Source organism: Rhinoraja longicauda, chromosome 20 (assembly GCF_053455715.1).
Source record: "Rhinoraja longicauda isolate Sanriku21f chromosome 20, sRhiLon1.1, whole genome shotgun sequence".
In the NCBI taxonomy this organism is placed as follows: Eukaryota; Metazoa; Chordata; class Chondrichthyes; order Rajiformes; family Arhynchobatidae; genus Rhinoraja; species Rhinoraja longicauda.
In genome coordinates, this window is record NC_135972.1 from 34,377,144 (window position 1) to 34,404,994 (window position 27,851).

General features: G+C 40.5%; 1 protein-coding gene across 1 annotated transcript; it reads right to left on the minus strand.

The window, feature by feature from the left end:
• Window positions 1–312: 312 nt before the first annotated feature.
• On the minus strand, window positions 313–27,138 carry LOC144603445 (small integral membrane protein 29-like). Its single transcript, XM_078416648.1, has 5 exons — window positions 26,781–27,138; window positions 26,663–26,688; window positions 14,220–14,322; window positions 4,527–4,617; window positions 313–1,483 (listed from the first exon to the last, which is right to left on the minus strand). Exons 1-5 carry the CDS (start codon window positions 26,892–26,894, stop codon window positions 1,464–1,466), a joined length of 354 nt encoding a protein of 117 aa, XP_078272774.1. The 5' UTR covers window positions 26,895–27,138; the 3' UTR covers window positions 313–1,463.
• Between the last annotated feature and the right edge of the window lie 713 nt (window positions 27,139–27,851).

Sequence of the window (27,851 nt, forward strand, 5' to 3'; positions counted from 1 at the left end):
TCTCGGGAGTCGTGCGTTTTAGTATTTATGGTTTCTTCCATAAAGGTCAACTTCCAAGTCTTAAAATTCACTTGACATATCTGGTGGCATACATCATGCACAGACCAGCATCAGGTTGAATTTCTTTGATTCAATTGATTGATCTGTGATCAATGGATGCCCTTCACTAACTCTTCAAAGAGGCCACACAATGAATATAGAGTAAATAAATGACTGGAAATATCAAACACATGTTGAAATCTTATTTACTTGACACACACTCACATGGATGTATCAGAAGAGACCACTGCTTAGCTCCAGCTGACATCTTCCCCTGTGTGTCTAAGTGAACACAACTAGAATGTTGTATTTTCATCCTAGCTCGAACAGCTTGTTACAGAGGTAGGCCATACAGCTGATTGCTTCTCTCTACAGTTGTCTCAGTAGAAATATTCCCAAAATATCAATTTCCATTCAGTTATTGCTATTATGAGCATAAAACCACAAATGGCGACTTGTCTGAAACATCTTTATTGATTTCAATTACATTCAACGTGGTAATAAGTGACCCAACCTTAACAATGAATTAGTTAACCAATAATAGCCACCAAGAACGACTAAACCCACCCACACTATCACCTTACATTTAATGTGTTTCCTCAGTGCTCAAGAAAACATTTTAACACGATTCAATAAAATATTGTTTCTGTGTACACCACACGTATTTGACCTTTGAATATTTTTATTTCCATACAATAAGGACGTCCTTGTGGCATGCAATGTCTCTTCTCTCCACAAAGGCACATTTAGTGACATGACAAATACACGATCAAATCCTCACATGGCAAAGTGGAGTAGCATAAATATCATTGTGAATCCCAGTAGAGGAGAATGCAGCAAGAATTTTCAGTCAAGTTCATTTGAAATTTGCAATGTGTGCAATTCAATGAAGGAGCAAAAGGACTTTGAAATGAATTTATACCTTAATAAATATCCAAACCATAATTTTTGCATTGTGGCCCTAACTAAAAACAAATCATATTCTGTTTGTCCTCTTACATAAAAGGATTGATGAATTAATCATTAATTACAATACCAAAAAAATACCAGTTTCAGATATGTGTATATTCATGCGCAAATATTCATTTAAGGTACTCAAAAGGCTTCATGATATATCCATGGACACTCCACTCCACCTAAAGAACTTTCACCAAGCCGTCAAAGTTCTTCCTGAAGTAATAAGAATGCACACATATTGAAAGGTAAATTCACAAAAAAAAAACTAACACAATTGACCTTCTTTGCTTCATTCCATTTCTAGTCAATTTACAAATATATTGTTGAAAGGTCCAGCTTTGCAACAAAAACAGTGCCACAATCAGAAAATTAGTTCAAAAATAGTTGTAAAAATAATTATTCTTTCAGCTGTTCAATTCCACCATGGGGTAACTTCATATATCTGTGTATCACTGTCCATTCTCAATCTATTTTTCATTCAGTGCACCTGTGGAATGTAATATATTATAAATATATAATTTTGCATATATCCACACAGAGTTGCTTTTCGTTTCTCATGCAGCATCATTGCTTACATTAACCAACAGTTTCAAAGCTGCTAATCAACCTCCTGTGTGACAATGTTGTTAGTTCATGTGTAACCGACGACATGCGTTGGCAAAATAGTTGACCACAGTGTCATCATAGCAGAGTCCAATGCTGATGGCACCAAAGATCCAGAAAGAATTTTTTTTCCCATAGTTAATTTAAAGATCGTAATACAGAGAGCAGGTTGGAAATATGAGTCAGCCACTCACTGAATGACCATAGAGTCACATGTGAAGTTTAACATTTTTAATAAAAAATGTTTTACTCTGGATGGCATACTGCAAAAGGAAAGAACTTATGCAAGTAAAATGTAGCTGCTTTTCAGGCACAGAACACTACAATGAGAGGTTTTTATATTATAATATAGCCAGTTTGTTCTACTTTCTCATTGATCTCGCTTAATTTAGATAAAATAACTATATTCTTCAAAACTTCTGTACTTCAGGATATACAGTATTTGACAACATATTTGTCACTTATGAGAAATTATTTCTTAAACGCTATTTATAATTGTTAATCAAAAAAATGTAAAGGGAGACTCTTAATGAGTTTTATTTATTATTTCAACTTTTAATGACACTCCTAACACTTGCTACTTTGTGATTTGGCACCAATGCAGGTCATGATATCGTTTTTTTTTCCTTAGTTAAGTTGTCCAATGCAGTCACGAAAATATTTAAGGACACCACTTTAAATCTCATGTAGACACAAAATGCTGGAGTTACTCAGCGGGTCAGGCAGTTTGCTGGAGTAACTCAGCGGGTCAGGCAGTTTAAATCTCATGGTAAGACCACTAGAACATAAAAAATGGAAGAAGAGTGGATCATTTGGCTCCATGAACCTTCTCTGCCATTTAAAAATGTTTAATGCCTCAAACATTAATTTTACTGCTTTATCCCCACACCTCTTGATTTTATCTCTGTTTTCAAAGCAATTCACGACTGAGTCTCTACAGCCCTCTGCCATGAGTAATTCGAAAGTCTTTTCACTTTGGGAGTAAAGACATGCCTTCCAATTTCAGTCCTAAATGGCCTGCCACTCGTCTTCATACTGTCACTGTTAATTCTACACTCCTTAGCCAGGAGAAATATCCCCCCCTTAGTTACCTGTCAACCCCCCTGAGAACTTTATGCATTTCATTGAGGTCATATGTCATTCCCCACACTGTAACACTAAGATTGCAGATTCATGGACCCACTCCATTTCAATCTGAAGTTGCATGAAACTTAATTCCCACTAACCAATATTAAATTCAATGCAATGCCCTATAAGGTTTTTTTTAACTTCAATGTTCTTACTTCTCCCAAACAATCCTTGCCAGTCAAATTCTTTTAGAGTGGCTGAAAAAATTGGTACAGTGTGTCATGCTGCTCCCTGCATTTATCCTGGAGCTATCACACAAGAGATGATTATATCTAAAGCCCTTTAGATGGATGGAATCCACACTGATTCAGGGAATAGCTCTTCAGTCATTGGGAAGACGTAGTTGTGAAGGATGCTGTCTGGTGACTTTAATTGCAGCAGGGTACAGACAGACTGTTTTGAAGATACTACAGTTAGATTTATTTTAAAGATGCATCTTAAAGATGATCACAATTATGGCATCCCTGAGTCCCTGAACATATTCTCTTTAAACCAAATGTGTACAATGATGTACTGGATTTGTCATGGAAGTTCCTTCCTCCTGAGATTTAAAACTTAAGCAGGGATACCTTCTCATTCCATGGTCTTGTTTTTATTTGACTTCTTATCTATTTATTTTGATTGCTATCAGCAGTGCCACTTTTGTGGCTATGTTTGGTCCATCAGTCATTGCAAATTTCCATTGATGCTTCTCCACACTGAGCACAATATTATACCAGAACAGCAGCTTAAAGAAAGTGATTCGATTTCCCCCATGATGTAGTTCTTTGACATCCATATTAGCCTCTATTAGGATTATGGTTCTTTACATTGCATTTTGTTCCACTTTCTTCAATATTTCCAATCCAGGACCCAACATTAACATTTTAGCTACTTGCACCAAACATTTCAAGTTTACAGCTTTGCTGTAAGCATTCCCCATGCTATCTATATTCTACAAATCTTCATCAGTCTTTTCCCCCACTTTATTAAATTCTAGCCTCAACCAAGCATTTGCCTTCCCATATATCCCACTAAGCAGGGCATTACTTCTCACTTTCGACAAGGTTTTGCTCTTTCGCCCAAATTATTCCATCCACTTTGTCTCATTCATAGCCACTTCTTCATCCTTACTTTTTGTTTTCCTCATGAATCTGAATCAATTCATCTCCCAAACCACTCCCTAACCTTCCCATTTACTCCTTTCCCTTCATCTCTCAATGCACCCCTTGTCCGGTCAGTTAATCATCTCCCAAGCATTCTCTTCCACCTTTTCCTCCCTTTACCTTCCCAATCTTTCCTGTCCAACCTCACATCCAGCTGCAGTTCTTGCCTTTCATTTGACCTCTTCCAATACCTCTTCTCCTTTGACTGCCTCTCCTTCCTTATGTCCTGCAACCTACCCATCGTTCGTAACAGCTTTTTCATCTCTCTCTACTCTCTCAATTATGATTTGCCTCCTCCAGCTCTTTCCCCTTATGCAACTCCATAAATAAGTCTGGAGCTATGGGTGTCATTTAAGAGCAGTCATGGCAGCTTTTGCATCAAGTTCTATCCAGTTCCTGATTTATTGTGAAGCCATTGGACTAGTACTTTCTAGATCCTTTTCTTTTGCATACCCAGTCAATATTCCACATGTTCAAGAGGCCACTGACATCATAGATATATTGCAACAAGGAAGGCAGGTTGATATTTCCTGCATCAAGCATTAGTATATTAAACAAGCAGAATATGATTGTATCTTTGTTAAATAGGTACTCATGCGGTATTTTTTATACTTGTAAATTCTAGGAGTTTAAGATTGGACTACTGTGATTCACCTGTTTCTTGATTGTCGATACCTGTATCAGAACTGGAGGCAGAGTTCTCATCCTGTCTTGTTGCTTTCTCAGCTGAAAGTTCATTATTTTCCTAAAAAAATAGAAATTTAAAACTAAATATTGTTCACTGCGAAGTTTGACAAGCTGTTATTTTAGCGTGTAATATGGATCGATTAATAGAGAAATTTATCACAAAGATTTGTTTGAAATGTGAACGAAAACATGAACGGCATTAGTGAAGAAAAATCATGAATGATTCCATGGAAAATTCAGAGGTTTTATTGCATTTCATGCAAATGCCCATCCGGCTATAGAAATGTGGGGGCGGTTTCAAGGATACCTTGCGTGTTGACCACCGAAGACTGTAACGCACCCCGGTGGGCCCGACTCGCCCCACTGGGGACTGTGGTGAAGCCGTGCGGCGAGGCCTGTCTGGGCCGAAGGAGCCTCAGCGGTGGCGGCGATGAGATTCTCGGCGGCGGCAACGGGAGACTCGGCAGTGGGAGCCTCGGTGGTATTGGGGCCTCGCGGTCAATGAGCGTGAGGGGGGAGGGGAAGATAATGAGGACCCGGTGTGGGGGGACGCCATGAAGAACAATGGAGGACCCGGCGGGGGAGGGGTGGGGGGACCGCCGTGAGAGACGGTGGGAGAACAAAGGGGGGACCCCCTGTGGGTCTAGTTCTAGTTTAGAATCCTCTGGCCAGAGGATAAGTCTGTGTTTGTTTGTTCGTTTGTTCCGGTGAAGGCGCTGTGCACAGGGCAGCCAGCCAACAGTCGCTTGTCTTTTTCCTTTCCTGCCAGCATTCTCTCCCTTTCTCCCATGTTTTTTGGTTGATTGATACATACAGCTTGTAAAAAGGTCCTTCCGTTCACAAAGTCCATGCTGACCACTGATCACATCAGGGGCAATTTACCGAGGCCAATTACCCTACAAACCAGCATGCCTTTGGGAGACAGGAGGAAACAGGAGCACCCGGAGGAAACCTATGCTGTGAGAGGGAGAACGTGCAAACTCCACGCAAATATCACCCAAGGTCAGGATCAAACCCAGGCCTCCAATGCTGAGACAGCAGCTCTGCCAACTGTGTCATTGTGCCACTGCATGCACATTACATTTATTTTTGCTCTAACATTCTCCAGACCCGAGCCCCCGAAATGTGACCTCTTTCCCTCCACATTCCTCTTCTCAGATGGTCCACAGCACTCCCCTCCAGCTTGTAAAATAAGATGAAGATATTTTTGGGATGAATGGAAACAATTTAACCTTTGTTGCCTTCACACCAATGCACAACTTCAGTTACAGAGATAATACTTGCACATACAGTGGCTAACTTCCAAGTCATCATTGACTCATTCAATAAAAAACGAGACTTACACTAAACATCTGTGCAACAAAGGCTCTCCAGCACGAGATCGTGCTGCACAAAACCATTTGTTCACAATAAAGATCCCTGGAAAATGTGGGTTATTTTCCATATCACAAGAGCCATCGCTTGTAGAAAGCAGACATGGATGATGAAATTCACCTCTACCTCCAGTGCACCACCACAAATCTTGGCCAACTGAGGAAATAATGATTAAGCAACAGGATCTAAAAACCTGGGACTAAGTTAATGGTCCATCGATCACACCTGGGGCAGCAGGACAATGGGACAATAGTGATCGCCACATTCCTATACCTTTACAGACTGACCATCTAAAAACTGAAGAGGCACCACACTTGTTGTTTCTACAAAGCCCAGGGCAGTGTTAGTGCCTCTCCACAACAACCACTTATGCTTCATCTATGTGGCAGAGTTCCCACATTAGGCTCAACAACCACTCCACAGAATTGGAATGGAAGGAAGTTATGACCTCCTCGAGAGGACCTGAAGATGAAGGTGAGCAGGAAGTGGACAATGAAGAAAGTATTAACACAAGCCCAGGAACAGATTCCTGTGTGTTTCCCTGTTCAGAAAAAAATACATGCCATTAAAAAAAAGGTGAACAAAAAAAGAGATTAAATTGCAATTTGCTAAACTATTCATTATTCCATTTAAATAGTACAGATTACATCATGAAAGTAAAAATGAAAACATGCTGGTTAAATAATGAATGTCATGCAGCGTCTTTACAAAGAGAAACAGTTAATGTTTTGGGTCTATGAACTTTCAAATGCTTTTTACATTATGAAACTCAAGAGAGAGCTAGATAGAGCTCTTAAGGATAGTGGAGTCAGGGGGTATGGGGAGAAGGCAGGAACGGGGTACTGATTGAGAATGATCAGCTATGATCACATTGAATGGCGGTGCTGACTCGAAGGGCCGAATGGCCTTCTCCTGCACCTATTGTCTATTGTCTATAAACTAAAACATAAATTAACCCAAATATCTGGGTGAGCCTTTCATAAAATTGAAAGTATGGGGGTGGGAAGAGGAACAATAAATCATATCATCATATCATATATATACAGCCGGAAACAGGCCTTTTCGGCCCACCAAGTCCGTGCCGCCCAGTGATCCCCGTACATTAACACTATCCTACACCCACGAGGGACAATTTTTACATTTCACCCAGCCAATTAACCTACATACCTGTACGTCTTTGGAGTGTGGGAGGAAACCGAAGATCTCGGAGAAAACCCACGCAGGTCACGGGGAGAACGTACAAACTCCTTACAGTGCAGCACCCGTAGTCAGGATCGAACCTGAGTCTCCGGTGCTGCATTCGCTGTAAAGCAGCAACTCTACCGCTGCGCTACCGTGCCGCCCATATGTCCCCATCCAAATGTCCCCATCAACTCCACTGAGTCACTATAAAGGACACTTGGTGGAAAATATTATTGGCAAACAGAAGAGTTAGATAACAGTGGCGAATGACTGGGTGCAATGTAGAGCTGGCCAAACGTGTATCTTCTGGGGATTGAAAGAACTGAAATCAGAGACCTTAATAGTAAGGTAGACCTCAAATTCTGGAGTAACTCAACGGGACAGGCAGCATCTCGGGAGAGAAGGAATGGGTGACGTTTCGGGTCGAGACCCTTCTTCAGTCTGAAGAAGGGTCTCGACCCGAAACGTCACCCATTCCTTCTCTCCTGAGATGCTGCCTGACCCGCTGAGTTACTCCAGCATTTCGTGACAACCTTCGATTTTAACCAGCATCTGCAGTTTTTTCCTACACCTTAATAGTAATATTGCTTTTCTAGTTAAGTGGTTAAAGAATAGAAACATTTTAAGTGAGTAAACTGAGGGAACTGAATAGATTAATAAGCTAAATGTTATGAATTGCTAAGGAGTGCTTTCTTATGATATTTCTCCTGTTTTGTTTGTCCTTCCTCCTGAGTTATGTCAGCCCCACACCACTTCAACTGATTTAATATTAGATCGTAAACGCAGAGGAGAGTCCACCCTTTTTATACCAAATTCAAATTCATGCTTAAAATAAAATAAATATCTCAGTTTTAAAAGAAGGGTAACTATTCATGTGTTTTTTTAAATGATAAAACATTTTCTCAACGAAGCAACAAAGTCTTCTTTTAATTTCATACTTGAAACCCACTTGGTGGTGACTGGGTTATAGATAGTTGATTTCATTTATGATAGGGAGAGAATAATCAAATCTAAATCTAGATCTAAATCTAATCTGAATCTAAATCAAATCTAAAAATTCGAAATAAGCAAAATAGCCTCTCACTATGCTCCAAGACTCAATGAATCTGAATTAGACAATGCATGGGAATATTAAGGAGGAGGTGTTTGATTTCTTGGATCACCACATTAAGGTGGATAAGTCCCCAGGGGCTGATGGAGGTTGTCCCAGTATGTGGAGGGAAGCAAGGAAGAGCTTGCTGGAGCCTTGACAGAGATCTTTGTATCTTCTTTAAACAATGGGCATGGTGCCAGAAGACTGGAGAATTGCCATTGTTGATCCTTTGTTTAAAAAAGGCAGATGCAGTAAGAAGGAACTGCAGATGTCAAGTCAAGTCAAGTCAAGTCAAATTTATTTGTCACATACACATACTCGATGTGCAGTGAAATGAAAGTGGCAATGCCTGCGGGTTGTGCACAAAAATAATTACAGTTACAGCATATAAATAAAGTTAATAAGTTACTAAACATAGCACAAAAAGTGTCGACAAAAATTTAGTCTCTGGGGTTATCAAAGTTGACAGTCCTGATGGCCTGTGGGAAGAAGCTCCGTCTCATCCTCTCCGTTTTCACAGCGTGACAGCGGAGGCGTTTGCCTGACCGTAGCATCTGGAACAGTCCGTTACTGGGGTGGCAGGGGTCCCTCATGATCTTGCTTGCTCTGGATCTGCACCTCCTGATGTATAGGTCCTGCAGGGGGACGAGTGTAGTTCCCATGGTGCGTTCTGCCGAACGCACTACTCTCTGCAGGGCCATCCTGTCCTGGGCAGAGCAGTTCCCAAACCAGACTGTAATGTTGCCGGACAGGATGCTCTCTACAGCCCCAGAGTAGAAGCAATGAAGGATCCTCAGCGACACTCTGAATTTCCTCAGTTGTCTAAGGTGGTAAAGGCGCTGCTTAGCCTTACCCACCAGTGCGGCAATGTGCGTTGCCCACGTCAGATCCTCTGCGATGCGGACTCCCAAGTATTTGAAACTGCTCACCCTATCCACAATAGACCCATTTATCTCCAGTGGCGTGTACGTCCTTGGATGTTTAGCCCTTCTGAAGTCCACAATCAGCTCCTTTGTTTTAGTGACATTCAAGAGGAGGCTATTGTCCTGACACCAGAGTGCCAGATCAGCCACCTCCTCCCGGTAGGCCTTCTCATCGTTGTTGGAGATCCGGCCCACCACCACAGTGTCATCAGCAAACTTGATGATGGAGTTTGAGCTGAACCTGGCCCTACAGTCATGTGTGTACAGGGAGTACAGTAGGGGGCTAAGGACGCAGCCCTGGGGGGATCCTATGTTCAGGGTGAGGGAGCTAGATGTGTGTTCCCCCATCCTGACCACTTGGGGCCTGGCAGTGAGAAAGTCCAGGACCCAGGCACACAGAGGGGTGCTAAGCCCCAGTTCCAGCAGCTTCTCAACCAGTCTGCTGGGGACTATTGTGTTGAATGCTGAACTAAAGTCAATGAACAGCATCCTCACATAGCCCCCCTGGCTGTCCAGATGAGAGAGAGCGGTGTGTAGAACCTGGGAGACCGCATCATCCGTGGACCTGTTCGGACGGTATGCGAACTGTAGTGGGTCCATGTTGCGAGGAAGGAGGGCGCAGATGTGCTTCTTGACTAGCCTCTCCAAGCATTTCATGACAACCGAGGTGAGGGCCACCGGTCGGTAGTCATTTAAACACGCTGGAGAGGCATTCTTTGGCACCGGTACAATGATGGATCTTTTGAAGCATGCAGGGACTACGGACTTTGCCAAGGAGAGGTTGAATATTGTGGTGAGCACTGGAGCAAGCTGAGTAGCACAAGACTTTAGTACTCGCCCAGATATACCATCTGGGCCTCCAGCTTTTCTCGTGTTCACACGCGTCAGAGCCCACCTCACCTCGTGCTCGGACACCGAGAATGTGTGCACATCCCCGGCGGTGGATCCCCCTCCAGCCTCGCTAGCCAGCGCCCCTTCGGTGCTGTTTTTAGACGGCGAGCTGGTGGTGTTACCCGTCTCAAACCGTGCGTAAAAAGAGTTCAGGTCATCAGCTAAGGAGGAGCCGGCACTTCCGGTTGAGGGGGTGCTGGACCTGTAGCTAGTTATAGTCCGTAGCCCCTGCCAAAGGCGCCTGGTGTCCTGCTGCTCCATCTGTGACTCCATCTTGTCCCGGTACCTCTTTTTTGCATCCTTCACTGCCCTTCGCAGTCGGTAGGACTCTCCCTTGTAGTCGTCCATGTTGCCGGATGCCAGGCCGGAGTTGTAAGCAGCGGTGCGAGCATTCAAGGCCACGCGAATAGACCTGTCCACCCAGGGTTTTTGGTTAGGGAAGATACTGACCCTTACCGTGGGGATGATGGTATCGGCTATTGTGGCAATGAAGTCCGTAACCGCTTCCGCAAACTCATTTACGTCTCTGGAACTTTCTTGGAACATGTTCCAGTCGACTTCGCTCAGTGCATCCTGCAGCATGGCCTCTGAATGGTCAGCCCACCGCTTTACGTCCCTCGTCACTGTCGCTTCCCGTACTATCCGTTGTTTGTACTCCGGCAGCAGGAAAATGGCAGCGTGGTCAGATTTCCCAAAAGGAGGGAGAGAAACGGCCTTGTAGCCTTTCCTGAACGGCAGTGGTCCAAAGTTCTTTCCCCCCTGGTGACACACGTGATGTGTTGGTAGAAGTTGGGCATGACCTTTTTGAGATTTCCCCTATTGAAGTCTCCAGCCACCAGCACAATTACCTGGGAAATTGTCAGCTGATGAACCTTATGCCAGTATTAGGGAAATCTTTGTAAAACATTTTTAGGGCCAGAAGATAGACACAAAAAACTGGAGTGTCTATCTTCGGTTTAAACCACATCTGCAGTTCCTTCTTACACATTTTTAGGGACAGGTTTTACTTGCGGTTGAAAACTTTTTTTTTGACTGGAGGTCTGTGACCGGGGGTGTTCAGCAAGGATCATTGCTGGGACCTCTGCCGTTTGTAATATATTAACGATTTGGATGAAAATGTGGATGGTCAAATTAGAAAGTCTGCAGGTCACATGAAAATCAATGGATTTGTGGAGAACGAGGAAGGATGTCAGATGATAAACAGAATATAGATCAGTTGGAATTTTGGGTGGAGAAATGGCAGATGGAGTTTAATCCAGACAGGTTTGGGGTGATGCATTTTTGGGAGATTAGGAAGTATACAGAAAATGGCAGCCCCCTTAGAAGCACTGATGCACAGAGGGATTTGGGGTGCAATCCCATTGTTCCTGGAAGGTGGCAACACCAGTTGTTAGAGTGGGAAAGAAGGCATACAACCTTCATTGGTCAGGAGATTGAGTATAAACGTTGGCATGTCATGTGCAGTGCGAGTCACCCCATTACAGTAATTATGTGGAGGCTTTAGAGAGGGTGCAGAGGAGGATCACCAGGATATTGCCAAATGGCCTCCTCCTGCACCTATTTTCTATGTTTCTATCTATATTGTGGACGATCAGCCATGATCACAATGAATGGCGGTGCCGGCTCGAAGGGCCAAATGGCCTCCTCCTGCACCTATTGTCTATTTGAATATATGAGCTATAAGGAGAGCTTTGACAAACTTGGATTGTGGTGCATCAGAGGTTGAGGGGTGACCTGATAAATGTGCAGACAGTTCCCTGGTTACATATGGGTTCTATTTCTGAGAACTGTTGAAAAGCTGCTTTCTCTGTAAATCAGGAACGTCCATTTTTATAGCCAACCATGTTGTAATGCTCTGCATACATTTGCCATAATTCTTTCATTTTATTTAATAATCACCCTTGCACCATCCACAATGAAACAAATGGAACATACACTGTATCCTGTCATGAATGAATACCATGAAATACTTTATTATTATAATTACTTGCTTTAAATATGTCTGAGCGAATTTGCATGAAGTCAAATTTTATTAAGACAACTCATTCGTAACTTGGATTGTAATATAGTTGTATAATAGTTTCATTTGGTATATTTGTTTGTGGTGGGTTCTGTTTTGTTTTATTGCATTGTAAATATTGTTTTTAAATAATTGAATACATTTCTTGATCAAGACAAAACTAATTGATAACTCGGAGAGCATCTACCTGTATAGTTTAAAATTATGAGAGGCATAGACAGGTAGATATTCAGTTGTTTTCCCCAAAGGGTGGAAATGTCATTTAGCAGAAGGCATGGATTTAAGGCAAGAAGGGGGACGATAAAAGGAGGAGGTGTTTGATGACTTGATCGCCACATTAGGGTGGATAAGTCCCCAGGGCCTGATGGATGTTGTCCCAGTATGTGGAGGGAAGCAAGCAAGGAAGGAGTTTGCTGGAGCCAGTGTGTGAGGCCAGTTTTTTTATCCACAGAGAGATTAGTTGGTGCATGAAACATGCTGACAGGAAAGGTGACAGAAGCAGATGCGATTGCAACATTTAAGAAGCATTTGGACAGACACATTGAACAGGCAGGAAATAGAAGGTTAAGGACCATTTGCAGGCAGATGGGATTAGTTAGATTAGTATCATTGTTGGCGCAGGCACGGTGGGCCAAAGAGCCTGTTCGCATGCTGTGCTTTTTCATGTTTTATGTTCTACCATCATTGAGTAGGGAAATACGGAGGACAGAATTACTGCAATAGAAACTCAGAAAATATAGAAACATAGAAAATAGGTGCAGGAGGAGGCCATTTGGCCCTTCAAGCCAGCACCACCATGCATTATGATCATGGCTGATCATCCACAATCAGTGACCCGTGCCTGCCATCTCCCCGTATCCCTTGATTCCACTGGCCCCTAGAGCTCTATCTATTGGCCTCCACTGCCCTCTCATAGAGTCATAGAGTCATAGAGTCCTACAGCACAGAAAGAGGCCCTTCGGCCCATCGTGTCCGTGCCGCCCGTTACCAAACACAGTCTAATTTTAATCCCATTTTCCCGCATTTGGACCGTAGCCCTGAATGTTGTAGCATTTCAAGTGCCCATCCAAATGCCTCTTAAACGTTGTGAGTGTTCCCGCCTCTAGCACCACCCCAGGCAGTGAGTTCCAGACTCCAACCACCCTCTGGGTGAAAAAGTTATTTCTCACATCCCCCGAAACCTCCCTCCCCTTACTCTGTATCTATGTCCCCTCGTTGTTGAACCTTCCACCAGTGGAAGAAGTTCCCCGCCATCTACCTTATCTATGCCCTTCATGATCTTGTACACCTCGATCATGTCCTCTCTCAGCCTTCTCTGCTCCAGGGAAAACAACCCCAGTCTACTCAGTCTCTCCTCATAGCCGAGGCCCTTCATCCCTGGCAGCATCCTGGTGAATCTCCTCTGCACCCTCTCCAAAGCTATCACATCCTTTCTATAATGTGGTGACCAGAACTGTACACAATACTCCAGCTGTGGCCTCACCAGTGTTCTGTACAATTCCATCATTACCCCCCTACTTTTATATTCGATGCCCCGGCTAATGAAGGCCAGTAACCCATATGCCTTTTTGACCACACTGTCCACCTGTCCTGCTGCCTACAAGGACTTGTGTACCTGTACTCCAAGGTCCCTCTGTACTCCTGTCTTCCCTAGGGTCCTTCCATTCATGGTGTACTCCCTCTCCAAGTTATTTCTGCCAAAGTGCATCACCTCGCACTTTTCAGGATTAAATTCCATCTGCCACTGCTCCGCCCATCTGACCATCTCATCTATATCTTCCTGCAGCTTGCAGATCCCTTCCTCGCTATTCACCACCCCCCCTACCTTTGTGTCATCTGCAAACTTGCTGATCATGCCCTCTGTGGCAGAGAATTCCACAAATTCACGATTCTCTGGGTGAAAACGTTTTTCTCACCTTAGTTTTAAATGGCTGACTTTTCCACTTTCTGGGAAATGTGTCTGACTGCAACAATATAATTGCAGCTATGGTTCGGATCAACTAATTTGAGAAACTGGTAATCAAGTCTGAGGTTTTCTGTTTTGTAAAACTTTATCGCATGAAGTGCTTCTGCTCACTGGCTTTTTAGGAGAAGGAGTTTTTTAAACAGATGTGGACATCCTTCACTTGTAATGCATTCCATCATGTAAAATATAAATTCTCAATGGATATACTTACTTTTATTTCTCCATTATTATCTATTTCTTCTTCCACATTATTACGATCCTCACTAGGGTCGTACGAATAAATTGGCACCAACTTGTTGCGTAGTTTTTCTAACCTTTGAAGAGAAAAATAAAGGCCTTTTAAGATGGATTAATCTTTTAACTATTGAAGCAAGAAATACTTACTAAAGAAAACATTTAATAAATATACAACCTACCATTATTGTAACCCTCTCAGTTAAGAAATTCTCCTGAGCAAGTCTGCTGGACTTTGGGCCATTAATTCTTTCATGTTACATTTGAGTCTAGGCCACACCTTATTAAAGTAGTCAAAAACTTGGCTTCTGTGCACATTCAAATGATGGATTAGCAATAGCTTTTAACCTGTACATTTTCCGACAGAGCATACGTGAAACATATTTATCAAACAGCAAAAAAGTTAGTTATTTAGACATTTTATTGGGATCTTATCATAGATGGCTTTGTTGAAGAAAATATGTGATGAGCAGAGTGAGCATTCTGCTTGATCCCCTCGAGTCAGTAGCACATTATATGTATTCCAAGTGGGCTTTGAATATATCATTGATTTGCTTCCTCCGTTAACCTGGTAAGTTCTTATCATTACAAAGCTTGGAGTGACTATTTCAGTAGGCTGGTGTCACAAACGTACACAAACTCCTTCTCTGTCATGATGCTTGAAGAGTGAGGTTAAAGTGGCCTTCATTCTGGAGTGGTGGTGATGTAAATTGAACAGTTTCCCATTTCTCCTGCCAATTAGATCCACTCCGTCAGGAAAGCGCTTGAAAGCGATGGGCAGCTTTGCGGCTAAAACGATTGGAATAGGATCACAGGATGCTGCGGCCACTTTTTTTTCCGATCTCTTCACATGCAGAACTGTACTTGTAAAATAACAGCCCTCTAAAATTCGATCTCTCTTGATACCCCATTAACTAGATCTTTTTTTCTCACTACTCTCCAACTACAACATCTAAATGGGCTATCCTTGTGATAAAGTGTGCAGCCATATCATATGACCATCAATCCATGCTATTGTAAAGCAGAAATAATCACAAGTCGCTACATTAATCAGCAAAACAATATGCTTATTTTCTCAGGCATATAATTAAGAGAAATTTTACATATGCTAAGATGGTTCCGGCTGTATATATATGATATGATATGATATGATATGTCTCATAACAAACACATCTTCTCATATGTCACATTCATCACCGAGTTTTTAAATGTGTACCTATTACAGCTGTAAAGAGGTCAGTTTCCTAATAAGAGGATCAGATCGAAATTAGCTTTTATTTTCTCATTTTGCAGCTTAGCTTAATTTTCAATTACATTCCCATTAAACATGATTTACTAAGCACTAGTTATTTCAACAGGTAGATTTTTTTATTTTATTTTTAATTTTTAATTTTTTAAAGCATATGTACAAATAATAATAAACGACAAACTGGTTATAGAGTTCTTACATAGCTTCAATTTTAAAATTTTAAAGAAAAAATAAAGATGAAAAGAGACTGAAAAAAAAAAGACTATAAACTAATAGAGAGAAAGCAAAGAAAAAAGAGAATTACAAACATAAAAATTATGGGGATAGATCCGGGAGTTAGTGAGTATAGTTGTACATCCAACCCTAAACTCAAGTTTTAACTTTAGTTTTAAATTTTAGTTTTGTGACAAACCCATTTACTTTTTTAAAAATTCAATAAATGGAGACCACATTTTAAAAAATAGATCTGGTTAAACACTAGACACTCATTAATACAATTTAAAATATTACATAGACTACATTATTCGAAGACAAAATTAAACAGGATCTTCCCAAGTATCTCTCCTATTTGTGATAAATGTCAATTTCAAGAAGCCAATTTAACTCACACTTTTGTGACTTGTACAAATATGCAAAATTTTTGGATCGATATTTTAAAAATTATTTCCAAAATTATCGATAACCAACTGGATTTAGATCCAAAATTAATAATTTTAGGATTATCAGAACACATTACAAACTTTACGTTAAGTCAGAGACGCTTTCTTGACTACAGTTTAATAACTGCGAAAAAATTAATACTTAAATTTTGGAAAAAAACAGTAACCCCCACAACTAAAATGTGGATTACGGAAATGACCGAGACCTTGCATTTGGAAAAAATAAGGTTTGCCTTAATCAACAGGTAGATTTTTTTAGTAGTTTATCAAACTCATGATGCTATTTTGCAAATTTGGCATGATTCATGGATGGGCACATTAATTTTGATAATTTAGACAAGTTTGCACAAAAATCCTTCTTTCATATTTTATTCTCTTGCATGCTTTGATACTTAGGAAATACTATTACCAGCAGATTTGTTGGAATCAATCAAGATGTGAAAGCAGCTCAAAATAGGCTCAGCTCCTTTCATGTAAGAACAAAGAATGTTTGGTGTCTAAAAATATAAAATGTATGCGAACCCATAATATTAATAACTTATGTCTGCACTTTTTACATAAAACTTCTGAATTCTAAATTCTTCCCAATTTCCTTGTCTCCCTAATCTGGACATCATTGCAATTTTTCCACTAAACCATTAACAATGCACTTGCGTTGGACAGGAAGTGAGACCATAACTCAAAATTATTAGACCAAATCTTTATGGAAGGCCCAAATGAAAACGTTATTGATCCCAGGCATAATCTTTAACTCTAGTTACCAGACCCCTCATTACTCTATTTTAAGATGTTTTCTATTGTTTTTAAATGTATTCCACTCGTATTTCATACCACAATTATACTTTCCCTTCATTTCTTTTTTCCAACTTACTCATTTTCCCACCTCCTCCGAGACTACCAGACTATGATAACACTGATAACACAAGTGAGATATTTTCACGTGTGTCAAATTGGTTGATGTCAATAGGTTGTTTATTCACAAAATAACCTAAGAAATAGGAATAGTCTATATGGCTCCTTGTGCTTTCTCTGCCATTCAACAAGATCTTGGTTGACCATTAGATGAAAAGATCTTTCTCACATCCACACGTATCATCCCGAAGAAAGTTTTAGACAAGTCAGAGATAGAAAAAAATCCCCTAGTTATGCTTTCCTTTGTTCTTTTCAAACCACAAGCATCCCAACCTTTGCTTTTTGTGTTTGGCTGAACAGATTGAATCAACTTTGGTCTGCACGATTCTGATCATTCGCAATGTATTTATGTACCTAGACATGTCAGCTTGGTTCAGCTGCACTGTTGCCTCCAAGCCTGAAGTTCAACTCCTTTCCAGTACAAAATCAAGGTAGATTCGATTATTGTAATATTGAGATGTTACTGCACTATCAATGCTATCTGTCACGTGAGATATTGAGCAGAAGACTTCTCCAGTTGATATGAGTAAAGAGTAAAGTGTCACCTCTGGGCGAGGAGTAGGAAATGTTCTCATTAATTTGGACAACAATTTACTCTCACTCAGATTTCCTTGCACCACTACAAATGTTGTGGCAATGTTCTTGGGATGTTCTTCTCTGTTTAAAATTACCACATTAATGAAGATGCTATGAAGCAATTTCGAAAATGAAGAAGATGTCATGGTCAGGGGAAGTATGTTCAAAAATTGAAAATTGAACGTCTACTTTAAGATTATTCCGGAATTTTACATTTTCACAAAACACAATGAATTCATTGAATGAATACAGTTGATAGTGGTGAAAAGTTCACACCAAACACATGCAAGCAAGAATATAAAGTGCCAAAGAATTGTAATATACAAAGGTAACATAACATGTGTTAAGTAAAAATAAATGTAAGCTTCCTGAGAAAAGTGTTGGCCACTTCCTGCACATTTTCCTGCAGAGTGAAATTGTATCCCAGATGGCAGCAGGATGGAATTGTGACCCTCAAAAGATAAGTGTCATGTAAAGAGCAATATTACTAAAATTCTAAATTTAGTTTAGAACTTTGTCACCTTTTAATATTAATAACTGAAAACTGGGAGATGGGGGGGTGTGCTGGAAAGCAGCCAACTTGAGAACATATCAATGGGTTTAAGCAGATGAATGACTGCATTTGAGCAGCTTAGCCTTGACTGGAGAAAATAATAGAAATGTCGGTCAACTAATTCTTAAATTAGCCAATAACATCCATGAACTGAAAATTATATCATCATTGATAATCTAAACATCACCTAGCATTGTCTTTGCCTCAAGGGATTTGATGGACTCTCACAGGGATTTAAATCAAAGTTAAACTGTCATGATGATGTTGTTCAGCAACAACATAAAAACAATGATTATAACAATTTATCACATGGAGACAGAACTAACACTGGTCGTTTTGTGGTTTTGAGTATTGTTTTCCTAGCAATTGGTGCAAAGCTATTGATGATTGATCAGCCAGTGAGTTACCAACAAAACCTGAAAGGTAGATGTCAACATGAAGGTCATCAATCTTTCTATTGGGTGCCACATATCTCTGCAGGCCAAAGCCTTTGTGAAGTGGAAACCCCTTATTTTAGTCAACGGTGTGGATGAAACATCAAAGGTTATAAAGGTTCTGCACACGAGACTCTGCCAATGTACAACTTAGTTCATTGAACTTGCTTTGACGAGATCATACAGACATTGTGCATATGCCATGCTAAACAGGATACCTGCAGCTGGAATTAAAAGTTTTTAAGATACAAAAGTATATGTAATCAAAAGACTGAAGTGAATCCTTCAATGGGCAAAAGCTTGTATGGTGTGGTACAATCTGTTTAGTGCAGGTGAATTTGAGATCACAACTCAAATGTACATCGTGAATCAGCGGATCTGCAGAAGGGTGCTACAAATTGTTTCAGTGCTTGTGCGGAGAAAGAATGTCATCTACAGTTTTCTTTCTACCCATTGAATTCAGCAATTAAGAATGTGTATAGAGGGGAAAATGGATGAGGAAGAACAGGGATATTAAGTTTTGTCTGCGGATAAAGATTAAACAAAATGTTTCATGATTCTTAACAGGTGAAACAAATACTCCATGAGAAAAGTGATCCATCTGTAGATAACCAAAGAAGTTAAAGAAGATTAAAACAATCTTAACACACTGCTGTGAAGTCTGGCAACCACGAGGATTTTTTAATAATTCTGAACAGCAGAAAATTATCAAGTATAGAATAAAGGAGAAATTTGATTATGGGGATAAATTAGGAAGAAATAAAAAATATACTTAGCTCCCACAACTAAGTGAAAATGAAAGTCATAAGGTCATAAGGGATAGGAGTAGAATTAGGCCAGTCAGCCCATCAAGTATACTGCCATTCAATCATGGCTGATCTATCTCTTCCTCCTAACACCATTCTCCTGCCTTCTCCCCATAACCTCTGACACCCATACTAATCAAGAATCGATCTATCTCTGCCTTAGAAATATCCACTGACGGCCTCCACAGCCTTCTGTGGCAAAGAATTCCACAGATTCACCGCCCTCTGACTAAAGAAATTTCTCCTCATCTCCTTCCTAAAAGAACGTCCTTTAATTCTGAGGCTATGACCTCTAGTCCTAGACTCTCCCACAAGTGGAAACATCCTCTCCACATCCGCTCTATCCAAGCCTTTCACTATTCTGTATGTTTCAATTAGGTCCCCCCTCATTCTTCTAAACTCCAGCGAGTACAGGCCCAGTGCCGACAAACGCTCGTCAAAGATTAACCTACTAATTCCTGGGATCATTCTTGTTAACCGCCTCTGGACCCTCTCCAGAGCCAGCACATCCTTCCTCAGATATGGTGCCCAAAATTGCTCACAATGTTCCAAATGCGGCCTTCCCAGCGCCTTATAGAGCCTCAACATTACATCCCTGTTTTTGTATACAAGCCCTCTTGAAATAAATGCTAGCATTGAGTTTGCTTTCTTTACTACCGATTCAACTTGCGGATTAACTTTTTGGGAATCCTGCACCAGCACTCCCAAGTCCCTTTGCACGTCTGATTTCTGGAAGGTGATCGCAAAAAAATGAATATGGGTCTTTTAGGGGCAAAAGCAAAATAATTACTTGGAATAATATAAAAATGGCCGTGCCATTAAAAAAATTGTTTCTGCCTTCATTGAAAAAATGAACAAAGCAAAAATAGTGCAAAACCAAGGATTTAATGACGTGAGGAATTTAAAGAACAGTAATTAGTATCACAGAAATACAATATAATCTAGATGATTTAAGATTTATTCAGGAAAACAATTATAAAGAAAAACAGGAACATTGGATGTCAGTTGTTTGCAAAACATTAGAATTCATCAGTAAGCTAGGTGAACCTGTGATTTAGAAAATAATAAAATAATTAAGCTAAATCAGCATGGCTTTACATTTCAGAGTCTGAAGAAGGGTCTTGACCCGAGAATTCACCTGTTCCTTCTCTCCAGAGATGCTGCCTCTCCCGCTGAGTTACTCCAGCATTTTGTATCTATCTTCGATTTAAACCAGCATCTGCAGTTCTTTCCTACTCGATGAGAAATCTGTTTTCCCAGATGAATCTTTGGAAATCTCTCACCAAGTTAGGTTTGACCATTCAGTGCATCACTGAATGCAATTGAGGCTAAGACTGAAAAGTCCTTGGGCACATAAAATCAGGGGGTATAAGAATCAGTCATGATTTTACTTAAGATTTAGGCTCAAGGCTTAAAAGACCTATTCCTGCTTCTATTTCCTATATTATTGTGGTAGGAGTCAATTAGCTAAGTAGCAGAAAATTATGAGGTACACTAGGATCATACATGGGAGGATAAGAATATAATGAGGTAAGGACTGGAGCACCACACTGCTGGTTAATGTCTTCATCTGTAAGTTATTCCATGGTTTGATGACTTTGTTCAGCAATATATGTCTTTTTGATGGGCCTGAGCTTGCTCCAGTCCTTAGTATGTAATACTGAATGTAGTAAGTTCTGCTCAGTATTATTAGTGCTGGTCCTCACAGTTCCACTGACCCGAGTTTCACGGTGATCTCAGGTGATACTTGTGTGGAGTTACATGTTCTCTCTGTAATTACATAGGTTCCCCCTCGGTGTTACAGTTTCCTTCCACATTTCGAAGATGTACTGATAATTAAATTGACTTCTGTAAATTATTCCTAAATGTCAGAAGGTGAGTGGCAAAAAGGCAAGTGGAAAGACTAATAAGATTGTACAGCTGGAAGCAAGGATGGATCCCAATTGGTCAAGTGGCATCATTGAGGGGGCGTGGCTGCGTTCTGCAGCTGCGGCTCACCGGCAGTCTCTCCGTCTTTTTTTTGTTTTTGTCTTTGTTATCGTTTAAATGTTTCTTTTGATCTATTTTTAACTCTGTTTATGTGGGGGGTGGTGGGGGGGGTGGGGGAAACCTTTATTTCTAATCTCCTCCTCAACGGAGATGCGACCTTTACCGTGTTGTGTCTCTGTTCGCGCTATGGCCTAACACCGTGGAGTCGGCGACCTCCAGCTGGGATCGACCTTGAAGACTCCGGTCGCAGGGCCTGGACTTACCATCTCGGAGGCTACGGCCTTGGGCCCTGCAGACCGCAACATCGGGAGCTCGCAGGTCCCTGGCTGGCGACCGGCTTTCGGGAGCTCCAGCCGTAGCAGCTTCGACCACCCCGAAGCGCGAGGTTTGATTGACCCGCTCGCAGGCCCTTCATCGCCCTGCGTGGCCTGGCCGCGGCACTTTCCATCGCCCGGTGGGGGCTCAGGACCTTCAACGGCCTGCTCGGCTCGGCCCTGGGACTTTCCATCGCCCGGTGGGGGCTTCAAAAGTCGGGAGCCTCGATCGCCTCGTGGCACCACGGAAGAAGAATGAGGAGGAGATAAGACTTTTCTTTGCCTTCCATCACAGTGAGGGTGTGACTGGAGCAATCACTGTGATGGCTGTTTGTGTTAAAAATTGTAATTGTGTGTCTTGTGTTCTTTATTGTCTACTGCCGGACCCTGACGTGAGAGGACGCTGGTGCTATTTGTTCGCCGCTTCTCCGTCAGGATAGTTTGTCTGTTTGTTTTTATGTCTTCACTGTTTTTGTAAAGCGTCTTTGAGCATTTGGAAAAGCGCTATAAAAAACAAATGTTTATTATTATATATTATTATATTATTATTCTGTGTGAATATCAGAGAACCACCCTTCTTATTTCTCCACAGATGTGGATGACTTTTTCTCTTTGAATGTGCCTCTTGCTCTTCTTTTTTATTTCTAACTACTAGTTTATAAAGTAACTGTTACCTTGACAACTTTGGTCTTCAATCTACCACAGACACTCCCTATCTGTCCTATTCCTTCCCTACCAACGTACAGCACTTTTTCACCTTGCGAGTTCTGATATAGGGTTCTTGATTTGAAAAGTTGACCCTGGTTTTCTCTTTACATATGTTGCTTGACCCACTATGTGCTTGCAGCGTTTTCTGTCGGCTTTTACATAGGTTGGTAATGTTGGGTCTGTTAAAATCTTACGGGAAGTCAAATCCATCCATAACAATTTCAAACAACTTGCATGAAAAAAAATTTCCTATGTACCAATGACATACTTATCTTCATTCAATATTGCCCCCACATTTCATCGAACTCAATCTGCAAATTCCCCCAATCTTTAATTTAGTTTGATTTTGCTTGCATTTGGCCAAATGTCATCGAGTTTCTAAATCTAAGTATTTCATAAGTACAATCATAAGTTCCCAACAAAGAGCATGCAGCTCAAATGTCACCATGTCTGCTGGTAACTCTGATCTTATGGATTCGCTTTGCTTGTGCAATTTAATCAAACGTCTTTTCAAATTTTTAAATGTCTTGCACTTAAGTGATATCTTTACGGATTGCCACAGCTATGAGGAACTAAAGAAAGGTGACCGTTCAATAAGATTCATTTCCAAAAGAGGATAATTGGTAGTCATTAATATTCATATTTACCTTCCCTAAGCTAACAATGCCGTGAACAAATGCTCAACCACTACCTCAGCTAACATCAGCCAGTTTGGCATGAGAAATTAGCAAGGTCCTCTTACTCAGTTTAATACCATTCAGTGTGTAAGAAGGAACTGCAGATGCTGGTTTAAACTGAAGATAGACACAAAAAGTTAGAGTAACTCAGCGGGACAGGCAGCATCTCTGGAGAGAAGGAATGGGTGACCCTTCTCGACTGGAAACATCACCCATTCCTTCTCTCCAGAGATGCTGCCTACCCACTGTCTTATACCATTCAGATCAGCTCTTTCATCAAGAAAGCCTTCCAATGGCTCTACAGATATAAACATGCCATGGTAATTGATTAGGAACAATTGTGATTTTGATTTAAAGATTAGCATTTCCTCTGCATATCCAGTCACGTCCATTGCCCTGGTTGACCTAGAACTGTCATCTGCACATCGACATTTAACGTTTAAAGTTAAATATATTTTTTGTATTTGTTCTATGAATTATGTATATAATATTTTTTAGCCAAAATTTTCTTCAGACGATTTTTGGTAGTGCAAATCAAATTGTGGTATATTGTAATTGGATGACAGAAGCATACTACATGCCATTAATCAATGAACAAAACATTGTCATAATATAAAATTAACTTTAATATCTTCATCTGCATAGATTATTAAAAGCACAGAATAGAGAATGGTTCAAGAATAAGCATATTTTAAAGAGATAACAGGCTGGGTCAGTGCAGTGGATGTGGAATTCACAGATTTTCAGAAGCACTTTTGTCTCAAGTTGGTCGTGAAAGGAGATGAGGAATAGATCACCCTTAAGAGAATTGTGTTTGGCTCTGGTCTCTATATCAGAAAAGGGATATAATAACACCAGTACGTTTATGATGATGTTATCAGAAAGAAGTATCTACAACTATGAGGAAGGATTGATCAAACTGGAGTTCTGTACTCTGAAAAGATTAAAAGACTCAAAAGAGGCCTTTAATGGAAAATCAGTCAAGTGGATGGGGAGAATTTTTTCCTATCTTTGGTTGAGCTCAGAAAAGCGATGATAATGCAAAAATATTAGGTTTTAGTTTTTTTTTAAATAGAATCCACTTCAAGCAGATTACATGAAGAGACACTTGATGTACATGTGGGAGAGAAGAATACAAGGGATTTGCAGCCATTTAGGAAGGGGTAATTAAAGTAAGGTGCGGCTCAAATGGAATATAGACACCAGTAGATATACTGGGCAGGTAGAATTTACATCACAAAAGAGTCAGATTTAATATTAGTAAGAAGGAACTGCAGATGCTGGTTTACACCAACATGCTAGAGTAATTCAGTGGTTCAGGCAGCATCTCCGGATAGAAGGAATGGGTGACGTTTTGGGTCGAGACCATTCTTCTGGCTGCACTAAATCAACAAATATATCAGCAATAGACAATAAAAGACCCTCGACCTGAAACGTCACCCATTCCTTCTCTCCAGACATGCTGCCTGTCCCGCTGAGATACTCCAGCATTTTGTGTCTATCTTCAAATTTAATATTAGTTTTGGGCCATTATTATTTGAATCTTCTAAGTGCAGTAGCTCAACCATAACCACATGTACTCTAAAAAATAATTTATTTCCAGTCTTATTTAATTCTCTGGTTTTATATCAACTGTACTTACTTAACCAATCATAACAGCCAAAATGACTGATATGCCCTAAAGTTTAAGTACAATGGGAACTTTCAGGAAACAATACCAAACCTATCAAGAAATAATATATGGTTAATTGGTTGAACAACATCGAGTTCATTTTACTCTATACGTTTTCTGTTTATTTTTGAACTTTTAAAATCCTGATCATTCAGAATTGTCATTCCACAACGGGGCACAGCCAACGTCGTGAAAAACAGGAATGTTTTTGTTCAAAAGATTGACCTCTGCGGATAGTTGTTTTATTTAGTAGCTCCACAAAACAGCACAATCTCCAGGGGCCTGCTGCACTGCGATGCATGGCTGGCAGCAGTGATGAAAGTTGGCCTTCCTATCCAGCTGGAAAAAAATGCATGGTAGCAAAAGAGAAGGATGGAAGGATGAAAAGTGAGCTATGCCGGGTAGCTTCACCTCACAGAGTACCAACGTTCAGCTAAATTTCATACATTAAAAACCATACAGCTAGTCAAATTGTGTCCTTTGCAAAATAACCAGGTTAACCAAAAAAAATTCTGAGGGGCAATATAGCTCTGCTGGGTTGTAGAGCTAAATATAGACCTTAAAAGGCCACCAATATTTAAATTGGTTTGAAATAAATTTTAGTAGGCTGTTTCACATCTTTTGACATTTGTATAAACAGTTTTGTTAATAACAGGATGCTTCACATCCTAAATGAAAGGCACAGTCCATGCCTCCTCCTTTGTGCAACATAGTGACTCATATATCTCCAAATTGCTGATGAGATCTTTCCTGTTTCATTCAGAAGGAAATCAGGTCCCAAGAATTATCAGACAAGAACACAAAAACAGGTAATATCTAAAGACAGAAGCCATAACAAAGTAAATTTTCAGAAAATATAGATGTGAAGATTGTAATTTCATTTACACTTTAATATTCCAATGGTAAATAGACGAAACAATACTTAAAGAGGGCTATTATTTGATCGACTTAAAACTATGTAGATTGTCAATTTTTATCATTCCCTTCACTGCTCTTTCATTTAAATTATGCTATCAACAATTTTCTTTTTTTTTTAAATACTTCACACAAATAGCATCACGGTCATTGATGAATCAACTGCACATTTAGCTCAATCACTTTTCATCAGGAAATCAGAATTCCTCATATCCTGCAGGAAGGAAGTGCTGGCAGGGGCTGCTGTCAGGCAAAGCACTAGGCTCTTGACTCCCCCTATTTCCGACATGTGGGGGCTCTCTGCACCTCACTGGTCTAGTTAAAGCCTCACTCATTTTCACCGACCACTGGCTCAACGACAAATATGAATACATGAAAGCAAGTAAGGCACAAACAAGACCAAAACAAATCACAGTTTCAGCCCCAATATCCAAGACCATTTCCATTTGTAGAATCTATATACTAAAACTCTCGTTTGTTTGTTTGTTTGTTTGTTCCTGAACTACAGCCAAAATGGTACACGATAGCGTTACAATTTTATGCCCACCTGACTCACCGTCGTCCCTTTGGTGCTAATGGAAGAAGTTTCATTGAACTCGGTGTGATATTTTAAAAGTTATTCACATTTTAAAGTTTAAATCTATCTCCTAGGGAGGGAGGGAGGGAGGGAGGGAGGGAGGGAGGGGAGAGGAGTTGGAGGGGAGGAGAGGGTGCTGGACCAATGCAGGAGAGGTTTGGGCCCAATGGGTCCACTTGGTCTAGTCCTTCATAAAATTATTGTAACAGGGTTTGAACTTCGGCAAGATAAAACACACCATTTCGAAACCATTGCTTGTGGGTTAAGAAGATTAGCTTGCCCCGTCCTCTATTGATGCCATGCACCATGTTAATTTTTTTCTAGTTAATTATAAGTCAGCAAAACTATTTACTAAATCATCCATTAAAAATATCCTTACCTGCGTCTCTTCCGAACATACCTTACCTAGTTTAGAAAAAGACAAATATTAAAAGTGCAATACCAAATACGATTCAATTGTGGCAGAAATACATTAAAAAAAATATTTTTAAATTTACCACAACGATGGCAATGCCAATGGCAGCCAAAAGTGTGAGAGGAATCAGCATGAATCCAAAGACTGAGGCACCATGGTTACTGTCGGCGGTTGTGTTGGCTGTTTGGTTCAGCATGACACTTTGTCTTCGTGCTCATCAGATGAATGTAAAATTTATTTTATACTTGTGCTTGATTAGAGGTGATTATGATTTTTTTTTCTCTCAAAATTATGTCCTGCAAGGTTTTCATATTGTACATTTGTTGTGTTTTGCATTGAAGTGTCCATCACTTGACTGTCATTGGGAAATATTCACATTGATCCTGAAGCCACATGATTCACTGATGTTCCATTCCACCCATGCTGTCCAGAGTAAGTACCTGTAATGTGGCAAAAATTGAAAAATAGCAATGGTTAATTTGAAGGTAGACACAAAATGCTGGAGTAAAGGGCCTGTCCCGCTTAGGCGATTTTAAGGCGACTGCCGGCGACTGTCAAAGTCGTAGCAGATCGCCAAAATTTTCTTTTACCCGACGACAATGACCACGACAATGCCGAGTCAGGTCGAGATTACACCGTCATCGGAAACATCACGAAATTCCCACGCTGTCAATGCTTCCCCGGCGTCCTAATTTTCGTTGAAATCACCGACAAGTCGGTAAGTACTTGAGAGTTTTGAACTATAACATCTTGCCCGGGTTACCTGAAAACCAAGCTTCACTGGAACAAGGATTTACTTCCAGTTTACTAATAGCTGTATTTAAAAAAAAATTTTTTTTAAGTGGTTAAGTGGATTTTTGTGAAAAGTGTGTGGGCATTCTTTGAAAATGTACGGGAGATGCATATCTGTTTTCTGGGTTGCTTATCTGGGTTTGGAGCCCACTTTAAATGTAATGGCTGATGGCCATAAACATCGCAAAAATTCCCACGCTTACCTGACGGTCAAACTGTCGCCTCCAATCTACCTGTCAAATGTCCTGACGGTAAGTAAATTGGTTAAACACAAGTATTTTATGGTATTTTGAAATTACTTTACTTATTTTAATATTATGTGCTTCTAAATGCATCTAAGAGAGCCTAGCAAACCTGGGGA

Excerpts from the sequence above, each read along its gene's own strand:
- LOC144603445 (XM_078416648.1), bottom strand. The coding sequence starts at position 26,894 with ATGCTGAACCAAACAGCCAACACAACCGCCGACAGTAACCATGGTGCC. Across the intron at positions 4,618-14,219 it reads ATAATAATGGAGAAATAAAA|GAAAATAATGAACTTTCAGC; the intron begins GTAAGTATATCC and ends CTATTTTTTTAG. Across the intron at positions 1,484-4,526 it reads TATCGACAATCAAGAAACAG|GTGCACTGAATGAAAAATAG; the intron begins GTGAATCACAGT and ends TACATTCCACAG.